The sequence below is a fragment of the Amblyomma maculatum genome, chromosome 8 (assembly GCF_055883805.1).
Source record: "Amblyomma maculatum isolate TAMU_Amacu chromosome 8, ASM5588380v1, whole genome shotgun sequence".
Lineage (NCBI taxonomy): Eukaryota > Metazoa > Arthropoda > Arachnida > Ixodida > Ixodidae > Amblyomma > Amblyomma maculatum.
The window spans coordinates 101,028,928-101,042,554 of record NC_139351.1 but is presented as its reverse complement, the minus strand read 5'-3'; the positions used below and the strand labels follow the sequence as shown (position 1 = coordinate 101,042,554).

The following is a 13,627-nucleotide window of genomic DNA, read 5'->3' as shown; positions in this document are numbered from 1 at the left end:
CTATCAGCTGTCGGATAGTTTAAACTGCACGTGTGAAAAGGGGTATGAAGTCACGCGTTGCCAACGAAGTGAATTTATCTAAAACTACAAATGCATAATTCTCAGGTGGCTAACTCGTTGAGTTGGCCATATTAGCGAGACAACGTGAATGTCATCGAAAGAGAGAAAAGGGAATCGATGCAAGCACCATTGCGTGTGCCTCTTGTCTGTGTTATTTTCCTTTGGTTGTCATCTTGAGTCTGTTGTGCGTTGTGTCGACGCACTTAGATCCTCTGTATTTGTTCTTGCACGGATTGGCAACGCTAGTGAGGAATTTCACTAAAGGTTTCACGAGGCTTTTAATAGCGGAACGTTTTACAGCGTTTTTACTATGGAACACTTTTACAACTTTCGCATGCAGCAAAAAATGAAAGGAACCGTCTTTGATGAAACTTCGAGTGTGGGGGGTGTGAATGGCCTACCTATAGTTTGCATGGTACGCGCATCCAAGCTGGTGCAAGGGACTGAACTATAGTTTTGTAGCGAAGTACGGCAGTTACTAGTAAATTAGTTATATGAAGTTTTATGTCCCAGCTCTCAGTGGGAATTTTGAGACAGATGCCATATGAGACAGTTTGAACGTGTGCGCAGTCCCGGAATGTATTGGTGCTCTTGTATAGTCATTCTCATTATCAAACAGGTTATACCCACAGCAGGGCGAACCACCTAACTTTCTGCCACCCGCAGCTGCGCTTTCGTTTGCTTGGAATACAATTTGTTACCCTTAGCGACCATCAGTTTATCCTCCCTTCGCACTATATTTCCTGTGCATTGTCGTGATGCGCATTTCTTTTTCCCGACGATGGTTTGAAAATCAGGGCAGCCTCGGTATGTATCAGGGTGACATCTCCGTGTTGAGATTGGGCTCGCCAAAATTTCTCCGGGAGAAGTTTGTACAGAAGCCCACACGCCGAGGCGCAGGGCATCAGCATTCAGTTCTCTCCAGAGAGACTGAAAAGAATCAAACAGATGCACACTCGGATTAAATTTTTCTAACTTCCTTCGCGTCCACCATCTTTCAGCGAGATCACAGGGTTTTTTTTTTCTTTTTTTTTTGTCTCGAACGTTGTATGTTCCGAATGTTGGAACGCGCGTGTGCGTACCCTGTCGACAGGAGAGTTGCAGAGAATTCTTTCTCGCCCGCAACAACGACATCATCAGAGGGCGCGTGAAAAGAAAGATGTCAGCACTGATAAGCATGCAAGTGCAAAGAAGAACCGGAGGAAAGGACGGGAATTGAACGGTTATTTTTCGACACTTAACGTCTTGACAAGCTTGGTCACAGAGAGAAGAGCACGCAAGAAAAGCAGAAAAATGGGACTTTTTTTTCTCTCTCTCTCTCCGACGCTCGTAACTGTCGCTCGTGTTCATCCCGGTTCACAATGCCTTGGGCGGGTGCAACCAGCTGAGTGCAAAGCCCGTCTACCCCCCCCCCCCCTCCCCCTTCCTTCTCCCGTGCGCCTACAGCGATGTCTGAAGCCCCAGGCTACGTGCATTAATGGCTCGAAGCGAGACAGCGGCAGGCGACGGGGTTTCGGGCGCTCAACAGGCGTGTCGGCAACCCGACACCCGCGTCTTGGCGACAATGATTAGACCCCCTCAGGCGAAAAGGAGGAAGCTTTCGCTTTGGGGCACAATAGAATCTTCATTGTGTCCGTGTTCCCTTTCGTGTCGCCAGGGTGGCGCTCCAGGTGCCTGCCGGCGAAGAATGGTCGCGCCAACTGGATTAACCCCGGCTGACAGGGGCGGCCCATTGTGCGTCCTCCGTCCCCTTTGTGTTGTTGCTCCTCGATAGAGACGATCGGAAGGACAGGGCCTCGGCCGCACGCCTCGCTCGAGGCGACCCGCGCTGACCTGTGTCGCCTCTGCATACGAAGACGCGCGAGTTCTGTGCGTGCACAAGGAAGCTTCGGAGGAGGTTTCTTGCAAGGCGCTCAAAGCGCGAATGCCCTTCTTTATAAAGCTGAGGTCCACAAGCATTCTAGAGCAAACCTCCGAGGGCGCTTCAGTTATATCTGCAATCATTTAAGCACCGCTCTGCGGCTACAAAGCAATGCTACACGGCATTTTTGATGATTTGAGCTGGTGAAGAAAAATTTCGTCCTTGTTTTAAAAGTGCTGCTCAATTCTTTGAAAAAAAAAAAAAAAAGAAAACCTTTGTAGCTTTCCTGTACAGTCACATGGCGGCGTCTGCTCCGGGGGGGGGGGGGGGGGGGGGGATGCTGCCCAGTAATTGCTCTCCTGTTTTTCTCGACTATTGTCCCGACGTGTGGCACTTGAAACAACGCGAGATAAGACGCCAGAAACGTTGCAACCGCGAAATTGAAACTATTACGTCAACTGAACATCCGCTGTCCGGCGCTGGGAACGAAAATTTCGCTAAAAGAAGTGTAGTTATGTACGAAAATCTCGTCTTGATAAATAAGGGTCAAATCAGTATTAGATCTAATGTGCTCGTCTGTAATTGGGGTTATCTTTAGATATACTATACCACTGCATCGGCCGTTGCGCGTGTATCGACAATGGCTGCAAGGAAGCGTTCCAGGATTGTTGTGCCGCTCTGCCTGTAAATTCAGATAAGTAACGTACGTATGTCTTGCACATTAACAGTCATGCTCTAAGAAGTAGGCATGATATGGTAAACAATTCTGTTGTAAACACTGCGCCATTTAGTTGAGAAAACATTAGTACCATCACACCAACATGCAGATGCACTTTCCGAGCGATGAGTTCTTTTCAAATTTGATTGCTGTGATTTTGTCGCCGTTGTTAATGCTGAAAGAAGCTGTACACGAGACTTTGCTTTAGGGCTTACATTAATATTTGTATCAAATATTAAGAGGAAATTATAACCTTGAGTTACTCCAACTTACCAAGGAACTTACTAGAGCAAACATAGCTTTTCTTGTTAATTCTTTGATGAAAAAAATTGAAGTATGCTCCAGGCAAGAAATTCCTGCTTATTTGTAGAACTGTTTCAATGTAAACTTTTAAAACAAAGAGCCTGTATAAAGGCTTTATCGCTGCAATATTTTAGAAGGATACAAGAACATGCATCAGCATTGTACGTAACGCTACATGCTTACTTTTGCCTCGGGCTTCAACTTGACCTGTACAAATATGAAAACGAATTTCGTGTATTTTGAAACGGGCATTTCTGATGTAATTTATCAGTGTCAAATTTCCCCGTCCGTTTTCAAAATACCTAAAAGAAGCAGTAAATGCAAACACGAACCAATCATATATGTTTAACATTGTACCCACATGACCAACGTCCAGACTAAGTTGAACATATGTGATTAATTTGTGGAGCTGTTGTTTCCAAAGAAAGATTGCTACCAGGCTTAAATACACAGACCGCATAGTGATGTTTGTGCGCAGATATTTCAAATACACTTCATGAGAAGTTAACAGTCTTCTACACTTTTGTACAAAAGAAGAAGTGGCTTCTCAGGCACTTGACTGTCAGAAAGAAACAAGTCATTTGCATTAAGATTAGCTTCATCATGCGATTGTAGAAAAAAAAAAAAATAAAGCGGGCAATCTTGACGCCAGAAGTAGGTACCAGTATGAATTTCGTTATAGAACCGGTGTGACAGATCTTAGGCATATATGCGAAATTAACCTTTAAAGTAAAAAAAAAAAAAATAACGGTTACCAACTACTGTCTTGAAAATTTATGCGTACGCAATCAGATTATTTTAAAATTGCTGCTAAAAAAAAAAAAAAAGCAATGGCGTAACGCTGCAGTGGATTCCCTACAGTAATACAAATAATTCAAAATATTCCTTCTTTGACTTCTGACGCACATAAGTAAGTACACTGGTCTCATCCCCTTCCCCTCTTCCGCTTCTTGTTTTTATTATTTTACATCGCAGAAAAACATAAACTTCCGGATCGAAACTTTTGTGGCACTGAGCCGACGCGACAAAATCTCTGGCGACACAAAATGGGGCGTTTTGATTTTTTTCTGAACGCAAATATTTCCTGAAAATATTCATTGCGCTGCCAAATTACTACCTCATAAATTTACGTTACATGATATATTGAGACGAGAAAGAGTGTATTTACGGATAATGGAATCACTGCCATGTCTGATTCTAGGAAGGGTCGTAATCGCGCAGTGCTAGGCACAGTAAGCCTCTTCTCTGGGCCTCTTCTTCTTCTTCTGCCTTGATATATGGCACATGCCCACGAAGGGGAATTGGTCAGAGTTCACTGTGGACTGCCAAAGGTCCTACACAAACTGAATTAGTGCATTAAAGTAATTGTCAACTAAACAAAAGATAAGATTTGAGATCACAAAATTGATTGAAAGAAAAAATACGAAGCAAAAAATTGGAAGTTTGTAAATTTAGAATACAATTAGCAAGGGAATCTCTGTCCGTAGCTGTGATGTAGTTATGTAAGTACTGACAAACTTGAGGCAACGCAAATCCTTTCGCACTCGCACCGAAGGAGAGTAGAAGCGGGACCGACAACGTAAATCCCAAGCGTGCAATTGGAGTTTCTAAATGCACCCTCCTCTGATGTAAAAACCTTCGGCAAGCGAGAAGGAAGTGATCATTGTTTTCAATCTCACCGCAAGCCTCACAAAGGTCTGTGGGGCTGATCCCGCATCTACATAAATAAAGAATTAGGCGAGGAATCCTGCCTTTCATGAGAGTGATCGTTACCTCGTCAGGTGTAGATATGCGCGTAATTCCTTTTTCTCAACGGTAGGGTCCCGCAACTTCTTTCTCTTCACTGGTAGTCTTCCAGCGAGTGAAACTGCGATTGTTGCTGAGAGGTGTCTCTGAACGCAACCTAAAAGTAACATACACTCACTAAAGGCAGGAAATGATCACGGTGAAAGTAATTGCATAGTGTAACCTTTGTCATTCCATCACCTCTTGGCTCTGTTCACGGCTGCTTTTGCGGCTGTTAGGAATAAAAAAAAAATAAATAAACATCGCATAATGTAACATGAAGGGGAACAAACCCCAGGAAAGATGTTGGTAACTTATTTTAACGTTATAAATTTAAATTAAAAAATTCAAAACAATTGCACTACAGGACTCAAACAGATGCTTAAGCTGAATCAGTGCTGCGATGAGTAGTGTTAATCCACGGCGCTGCGGGAACAGCTGCCTTTAAATGCGCTCTTATTCGTTCTGACAATATTTTGCACTATTTGTCTAAAGGTGACGCTGCTCAGAGGACCCTACCATTGAGAGAACAGAGTCACGCCAGATTTGCTTTCACACGATTTTTCTTTTCGATTGAAGCGATACACCTGGCCGCGCTCATGCCTGCGCGTGCGGCCGCCTTGAATGTGCGTTTTTCTTCTTTTCTGGAATCAAATGCCTGCAGCATTTTTGACATTGTTTTCAGCAGCTATGAATAACAACTCAACGCGAGGAAAAGACGATAGCCTTTGGAGAGTTAAGTGCGCTAGCGCATAGAAGCGAAGAAGATTGTTTCAAGACGCAAAAAAATGATTTTTCTTGCGCCGAAATTAATGTTCTCTGATACGCGCACGACACGCTGACAAGTGCAATACTGGAGAGGAAAAGTGGTTCGACAAAGGAGCGTTAAGTAGGACACCGAAGGCATAACATCCTCCCACTAGCAGGAGAAAAGTTCTTCGTTATATAGAAAAGCAAGGCCAGCCTAGAGGGTGGAGAGGCAGGCATAGAAAAGGAGCGTTGACAACAACAACGCCGACAACAGGAGCGAACAACGAACGACACGGCAGCAGCGGCAAATATGCACGCCGTTGTCGAAAAGGGGAAGAAGTCGTTCTTCTGGGGCGACAAAATGTGACCGAGCGACGAACACAAAAGGCTTGCAGCGGGCGTGCACAGCCGATGCGGGGGCTCCGTTGTGGAAGGACGCGTCAGGAGGGGAAGGGAGATGCTGAGCCCGGAAACCACGTTGGCGACCATGGCTTTTTGCGACGCACTGTAAAGCGTGCTTCTCCGCTGGCCGCGCGTTCGAGCGGCGAAGCGGCCTTCATGCTTCCTCTCCTGCCCTCCTTATCCCACAGGTCTTCAGCCCATTAATCTCGCGACTAGCCGCACAATGGTTTTTGCAGCCGGGAAGAGGCCTCAGAGGAGGAGAGACACTGCTCCAGTGGGGCAAAGAGACGGAAAGAGAGAGAGGGCGTATTGAGGAAGGGCGCAGAGGGGGGGGGGGGGGGGGGGCATGGCCGGAATGCGACGCCTCATATATCCGCAGCCAGAGCAGTTACGACACTGCGTCATCTAACTTTCTGACAGTTTGTTATACGAGAATATGAGGAGCCGACAGCGACGCTGGCAGCACAGCTTTAACACGTGCGAGCCCTTTATTTCACCTCCTCCTTATGAAGAGCATTCCTCCGGGCTCCCTTAATACAGCCAGCGAGGGTGGGCGACACCTATTGACATTCCCCGGGGCTCGGATAACTATGTCGCTTATTAAATTTCTCTCCGTTATTAAGTCCCGCACGAGCTCTCTTTGCCTGCGTCAGAACGCTGGCGCAGCGTAGCAGTGCGAGAGAAAAGCGTTTCCAATATCGCCCTTTGTGCGCAAGTGCAGGTGGCGGAGGAGCATGATTCCCCTCGGAGCAATTACACTCCCTCTTTTTTTTTTTTTTTGCTCACGTTGGCTCCACTGCTTGAGGCTCGGCACGTGCCTTGGGAGTTGAAGCGATGGAACGGAACCCCGAATCGGAGCAGTCTCTCGTGGGATATGCGAAGACTCGTCGCTTGCCTGTATACAAGTGCGTTCTAAGCAAAGGGCATCGTGCGTGAACAATACCTATCTTTATTTTTTTTATTACCTAGCACCTGCTTATATAGCATAAAGTGCCCTAACGCTAATGAGGCGTGTACAGCAAACGACGAGTCGTGGATTTGAAATAATAATAACAAAAATAACCAGGAAATCGCAAGCATATTTTCTGCGAACAAGGGATATGCATAGAAAAATATTACACCACATAAGTTAAAGGTTTGGTTTTGGTTTTGTGTGGTTTAACGTCCAGCGACTCGAGCTATGAGAGACGCCGTAGTGGACCTCCGGAAATTTCGACCCCCTGGGGTTCTTTAACGTGCACTGACATCGCACAGCACACGGACGCCTTGCTCTTCGCCTCCATCGAGAAGCGGCCGCCGAGGCCGGGATTCGAGCACGCTTCCTTGGATAAGTTTAAGGAAAAGAGGCCAAGAATAAAGACGAAGCGGACGCGAACCTAAGGGCGCTGAACTTTACTTACTTTTTCCAATATCGAAAAAAAAAATACTAAAGATGTTGAGAGAAAAACACTAACAAAGAATATGCAAGGAAGTTTTGCAGAAAAAGTAATACAAACCTTTTTTGTTTTAGTTGTCTTTTTTTTATTTGTTTCTTGTCAAAACAGCTATTTTGTCAAGAAATTCATCACATAGCTAGAGCTCAGAGAAAACCACGACGTCACTATTATACCAAAATATTCCTCGAGGAGCCGAAAAAACGATGACATGAACAAAACGATGAAAGTAACCCTAAATATAAAATGTCTATGATACCCATCATGCTTTTGTACCACATATATAAGCATGCATTTGTAATAATGAACCGCTCACAACTACAGAGCTATGCTTAGCTGAGCTGCCAAGCTTTTACATCACATTAGCGACTTCGCTATTTACTATTGACTTGGCGGTGTTAGTCACCTGTGCTGAGCCCAAGCCTTAATTGCCTTAGCTTCTGTGAGCAACCTTAAGCAGGTTAATGCATTCATAACGCTTACACTGTTGTTATGTGTATGCATCATTAAATAAAAACCATTAATTTCAGTTTTTTTTTTTTTAACAGAGCCTTGTGCTGCGTTGTGCTATTATGCACTCGACATTCATCACCCGTGGTACCGTATTCGTTTCTTTGTGTCTTGTCCGTTTGTATAGGCTTCGCCTTCCTGAGCTTTATGTGCTTTACAGCGCACCTATGCGGTGTTATTATATCTGTTAAATCAGTTAGTCATGCCAGGAATTTTTTTACTTTCTCGTCTAAGTACCATGCAATGGTTTTGGTGAAGGGATATTGTATCCTGATACAAATGTATTTTACTAAGAGTACTGGTTACACTGGTCCTCTGTTATTTAAACCAGTGCTTCATTTTTGTGCATCTGTAGTAGAAGGCGAGTTCACCGTGTTCGTGCCTCATATTACTTTATTGCCACGTGTAACGGCCTACTCTGCCAAATTCCTCAGCTGTGGTTTTGCAGCAAACCTCGTAGGCAGCATTTACAACATATAGATGTATACCCTTATCCCCTCACCTTTGAATATCCAAAACACTGAAGTTTTATTCATTCTCAAGTGCATTGTTTCGCTTAAAGGTATTAACCCTATTCGCGGGGACAGTGGTGCTTTTGTAGGGCTGTCTGATAACTTAATTACCTCGCAGAACCACCTCATAGTTCACCTTCAACATGTAATGACTTTCCCACTGAAGGCAACGGCAGGCTTTACGGAAGGCTTTCAGTTTGTTTTTAGGGCGCGTTACCGCAGTGAGATTTTTTTTTTAAACTTTTTTTCACTTGCGAAACTCAGAATCAAATTCCGGCCAAGCACATGGGCACGCTTCGGACGTCACTCGACGATAGTGCTGTCTCTGAACTTGGCAGTGATCTTTAACTTCGATTTCTCCATAATTCTTTGTTTCGGGCAGTGCCGAATGTTCTGAAATGGCCAGCGCCTCGCAGGAAGCTTCAACAGCGCCAAACACGTGACTTCGGCAGCGTCGAACAGTTGGTTTTGGTGGCGCTGTGCAGTGAGTAGTGATTTTTACCTTATAACAGGTTGTTTCTGAGGTTTTGTCAGCCTTGTGCAGGGAGTGTTCGCAGAGTTCGTTTCGTCAGCGTTGATCATGACCGCCTGCTAACTTCCGCGATTACTGCCTGTCGGAGAACCAGCTTTTCGCTCATGAGTGATACTTTGGCAATTGTCGGGTTTAGAGACGGACAGTGGCGCCTCCTCAACTTAAGTAGAACTCTCTTGGTTAGCCTTCACGTTTCAGCCCCATAGGTGAGCCCCATGGAACGAAAAATGGTAGGGGTAACATTAAGAGATAGGAAGCGTGCAGAGTGGGTCAGAGAAATAACTCAAGTTACCGACATTCTAGTGGAAATCAAGAAGAAGAAATGGGCATGGGCAGGACATGTAGTGCGAAGAGAGGATAACCGATGGTCGCTTAGGGTAACAAACTGGATTCCAAGGGAAGGAAAGCGTAGCGGGGGGTGGCAGAAAGTTAGGTGAGCGGATGAGGTTAAGCAGTTCGCAGGGGTCAAATGGATGCAGCTAGCACAGAACAGGGTTAAGTGGAGAAATATGGGAGAGGTCTTTGCTCTGCAGTGGGTATAGTCAGGCTGATGATGATGATGATGATGATGAGTGGCGTCTCGAGGAGAGCGGAGCATTGAGTGTGCACCGAATGGCGCAGTGGCAGACTGGAAGCGCGGCGGGCCCCCGTCGGATGCGTCGTCGTCGGAGGAGCCGAGCGGGAGCAGCGGCAGTCCGGCGCCCACCTCGTCTGCCGCCGAGGACGGCGCGCGATGCGGCGACGATAGCAGCGACCGGTCACCCTCGCCCGAGCAGCCGCTGGCGTTGGACGCGCGGTCCACGGCGTCGCAGCGCCGGTCGCCACTGGACACGCTGGCCAGGCTGTTCCCTACCAGGGTGCGTATGGGTGCCACCTTCATCGAGCCTGTAAACATGTACGATAATGCCCCGGGCAGCTGAAGGAATTTGTGATGAGTGCTCAATATACTTCAATCGCAACTGATGAAACTGTTTTGGGGATCTATACGAATCAGCATATTGCTCACGTCGCGAAAGGCTAATATGGCCGCCATGGTGACATAGAGAGGGCTGTACATAGAGGGGACCGGGCTTTGTGAAGCCGCACTTATGCGGCTTTTACCCGTCACCCAATTTTCTCCTTGTAAGAACAAATAAAATTTTGATTGATTGATTGATAATTGACGGTAAACATCGACATTTTGTAGCATTCCTTAGTTCTGGGGTAGTGGTGAGCAATGTGCCGTAGGAATAGACCCTTTCGGTTCCCTTATATTAAAGCCTTTGCCGAAGGTACGTACAGTCATGGTCAAAAGTCCTAAAGCCAAATTATTTTCGCTGAAGCCGTAAATAAAATCAAGACGTCAGGGCACCGATAAAGTCTAAAGGGCGGTGAAATACTATCAGATTTCTTGCTGTGGCAAGAAACCGTTTCCCGGCATTTTAAATTTTCTTCGGCCTTTAATGATGACATCACAGCTCCATTTTGCACCTAGGACGAAAATCCTTTGGCTCAGGACTTTTGACCAAGACTATATACATCGGCCACACAGCAATGCATCCAAACGTGGTTTGAGGCTGTAGTAGCATCTGTGGAAGACCCAACTTTTGGACGGGTAAGGATGACATCCTTGTTAATATTCGAGTTGTTTGGAACGCTGGAGGTATAAGTAACCGATTAAACATCGAGGCCAAGAAGCTGCGAGTCTCTCTGTTTTCAGCAGCGTCTCTGTACCGGATTCACCACGAGCGCTACCGGAGCATCTGAGCTAATCGGAATGCAGCAGCGTGACCGGCCAGTGGATAAACCTTCCGCGAACTCGCTATGGGCGAGGCTGTGTCTATAGCCGGCCTTTGATCAGTCGGTTCTCGGTTCTTCTCCCACAGCCTCAATCGTCCTTGGCGGCGGTGCTGGACCGCTGCGGTGGTGACGTGCTGCAAGCACTGGACCAGCTGCTGCTGCAGGAGCCGCCTCCCTTGGACTACCGGCGACACCCGCCTCTAGCCCCGCCGGCGGCGACTACCCTGCTGGGAGCCGTGCCCGCTTACCCTGGCCTGTTCCCACCGCCACCTGCGGCGGCGGCCGCCGCCGCCGATCACGCCAAGCGGCTGGCCAGCATCTGGGCGCCACAGCAGGCCGACCACAAGAGCGGAGACTGAGCCCTCCTCCCGCCCTCACTGGTCTCTTCTTCCACCGCTCCAGTATTGCCACACCTCTTGTCCCCGGAACATGCTCCGCTGGGCGGAGCTGCCGGAACCGTGGCCGCTTCTTCGCTTCTTGTGCTTACATTTCGCCACCTGTTTTCCCTGCACTGCTCGCATGCGCTCTGATAGTTGCCATCACTGGAACGAGGTCCTGTCTATAGCGCATAGCATATCGGGTTCCTAAGCATTTCTTCAATTATTTGTTGTATTACTTTAATACGCTATCAAACAGCGCGAGAAGCCAAAGTTAACAAGGGCGGCCTCCCCTAAGCCGAGATAAGTGCACGTTGGTATTCCCAGGACAAGATCGATTGGATTTGTCACGGGGAAAACATGACCTTGAACTCACATACGTTCGCGGCGTGCACATGATTGCCTTATGTACAATGGGTGGCCTTTGTTTTGAGAGTGATGCTAGCAAGCTTGATCACAGCGCTGGGCGTCCGGTGCAGGGAAACCAGCTGCCTGCCACAATGAAAACTATATCCCCGTTTTGGCTCGGGAAAGGCTAAGACAGGTGCAACGTTGAACGCACCGAGACATGTATTACGGTGGCTTCAAGGGCACGAACAAACGCGCAGCAGAGGCACCACCAGACGAAATTTGACTTTACCCGAGACCAAACGGAGCTCGTATACATACGCGGCAATACTCGAGGGTTTCAATGTGATGTCACAGAAGGAAAGTCACTGAGATTTCCAGTCGCGAACGAACGCGTTGTCAGTCTTAGCGAAAATGCAAATGGAGATGTGGTATACTAAATGGGCGTACTGTTTACGTTCAAGAGCTGTGCCACTTAAGTATTATCAATAAACATATAGCTCTCCGACCCATGATCATTCAGAGGATAGTGCGTCGTTCGCGGAGCACTCGGACCTCTGTTGCCTCTGTATGCGCCTCTAAGCAGCCTCTGGGTGACTCAAGCAGGGACCGTTTCAGTATTGCTTTCCCATAATTCCTGCCTTGTTATGAGCCTGTGTCGATACAGTGTGTAGTTTGCGACAATGTGCAGGCTGTTCGTGTTGGTAGCGCCAAACATATCGATTAAAAGCAGCGCTGACCATGTCTCGTCGTTCTCTTATCATTAGGGTGCGGCGAAACTGCTCGACATCGAGCCTGGTGGGTCACCATGGTTACCTGGTACCGTTGCCTTTACAAGGCTTGCAGATTAAGTTGTCATCATACATATTTCTTAGTTTGCTAACTCCGCTAAAAAAAAAAAATATTTTTTTAACAGTTGTCGTTAACAGAGGTCTCTATTAACATTGGTGACGTAACCTTCGTGGTTCCGGTTTTTCATTCGGCCGATATTTCATCCTTGAAGCACGCATTGTTTTGGAACTTAAAGTGTAGCACTCTCGGTATGAAAATATTTCTGGAGTGTCTGCTGCATAAGCATTAAACACAGAGTCCAAATAAATTCATTGAAAATGCTGCCAATAACGAGTAGGATTAAGAAGATCCGCTTCATGAGGAGAGATGTTTGATACATGCATGTTTGATATTTTGTTAAAGAGAGGAATTTTTTAGACAAAGCTTGGAGCTCCTTACAGTTAAACTACAGAAAAATAAAAAGTAGCGAACATGAGAAGACCTCTCGCAATCTTTACGTATTAGATTATCGAAGTTGTTAATTTATCTGGTATTTGGTGGCCGTGTAGGACGGGGAAAAAATAAAATAAACACTCGTTAATCTCGCCATTGATAAGGAGGTTGGATTAATTTTATGCCCGAAATAACGTGCTATTCTTTGCCTCTCTCACTCAGTCCTCCGTCCACCAAAAACACTTCTCTTTCTTCAGTTGCACATCCTTCCCATCTTACAGCCCGTTAGGTGTCTGCACATTGATCGAATGCTTCGTATTACTTTCGCAGTCACTAAGCGTGGCGTCAGGCCGCTTTGCTGTTGGTGCTTAAAGGAAAACAAATAGTGCCTCTATACGAGCAGGAAATACAACGACTTCAGGGCTCCCCACTAGTTTCCCGCCACTTGCACCTAGTTTCCATGTCTGCAACGAAATGCGTACTTTATGTTTTTGAGAGAACACTACACTCCCGGGCAACTTTCTGTGGCTCTGGAGTGAAGACTAGGCAGAAAAGGGGAGGGAACGAACGTTTGTTCCCGCGCCGTATATGAATAGAAGACCCCGTAAAGTCTCACCAGCTTCCCTCTCCAAACCGCTACTCCGAAAAAAAGAGACAACTCACACTTTCACCACATGGGGACAAAAGCCCCTCTGCTTTCCTTTCCTGCGTAGCCTTCGCCGCAACAACAGAAATTTGTCCGGGAGTGTAACGAATCAATGCGCGTAGTCGTCGTAATGCAGTTAGCGCAAAAAACGAGGAGGACGAAGGGAGTAGGAAGACACAACACGAGAGCTACATCGCAGCTAAAGGTATAACGGAAAAACATAGAATAATATCCAGCTTGCAAAAAGTAAAACAAAATAAACAAACATGGCAACATCAAGAAAGGCGCAAGGCAAGATGTATTTGATGAAGGTGCTGGATGATGTGAGATACGGTGCAAAAAGCAGTAAACTTCATAGTCGCAAACACGGGAACAACAACATCACGC

General features: G+C 46.6%; 1 protein-coding gene across 1 annotated transcript in view; it reads left to right on the top strand.

Annotated features, from left to right (window-relative positions):
* The window catches only part of LOC146181993 (doublesex- and mab-3-related transcription factor A2-like), a 39,176-nt gene extending 25,895 nt beyond the window's left edge, over positions 1–13,281 (top strand). The window contains exons 4-5 of the mRNA XM_084575587.1: positions 9,494–9,723; positions 10,732–13,281. Of these exons, the coding sequence (XP_084431713.1) occupies positions 9,494–9,723; positions 10,732–11,004 (503 nt within the window). The 3' untranslated portion in view covers positions 11,005–13,281. The remainder of the gene's footprint in view (positions 1–9,493; positions 9,724–10,731) is intronic.
* The last annotated feature ends 346 nt before the right edge of the window (positions 13,282–13,627 follow it).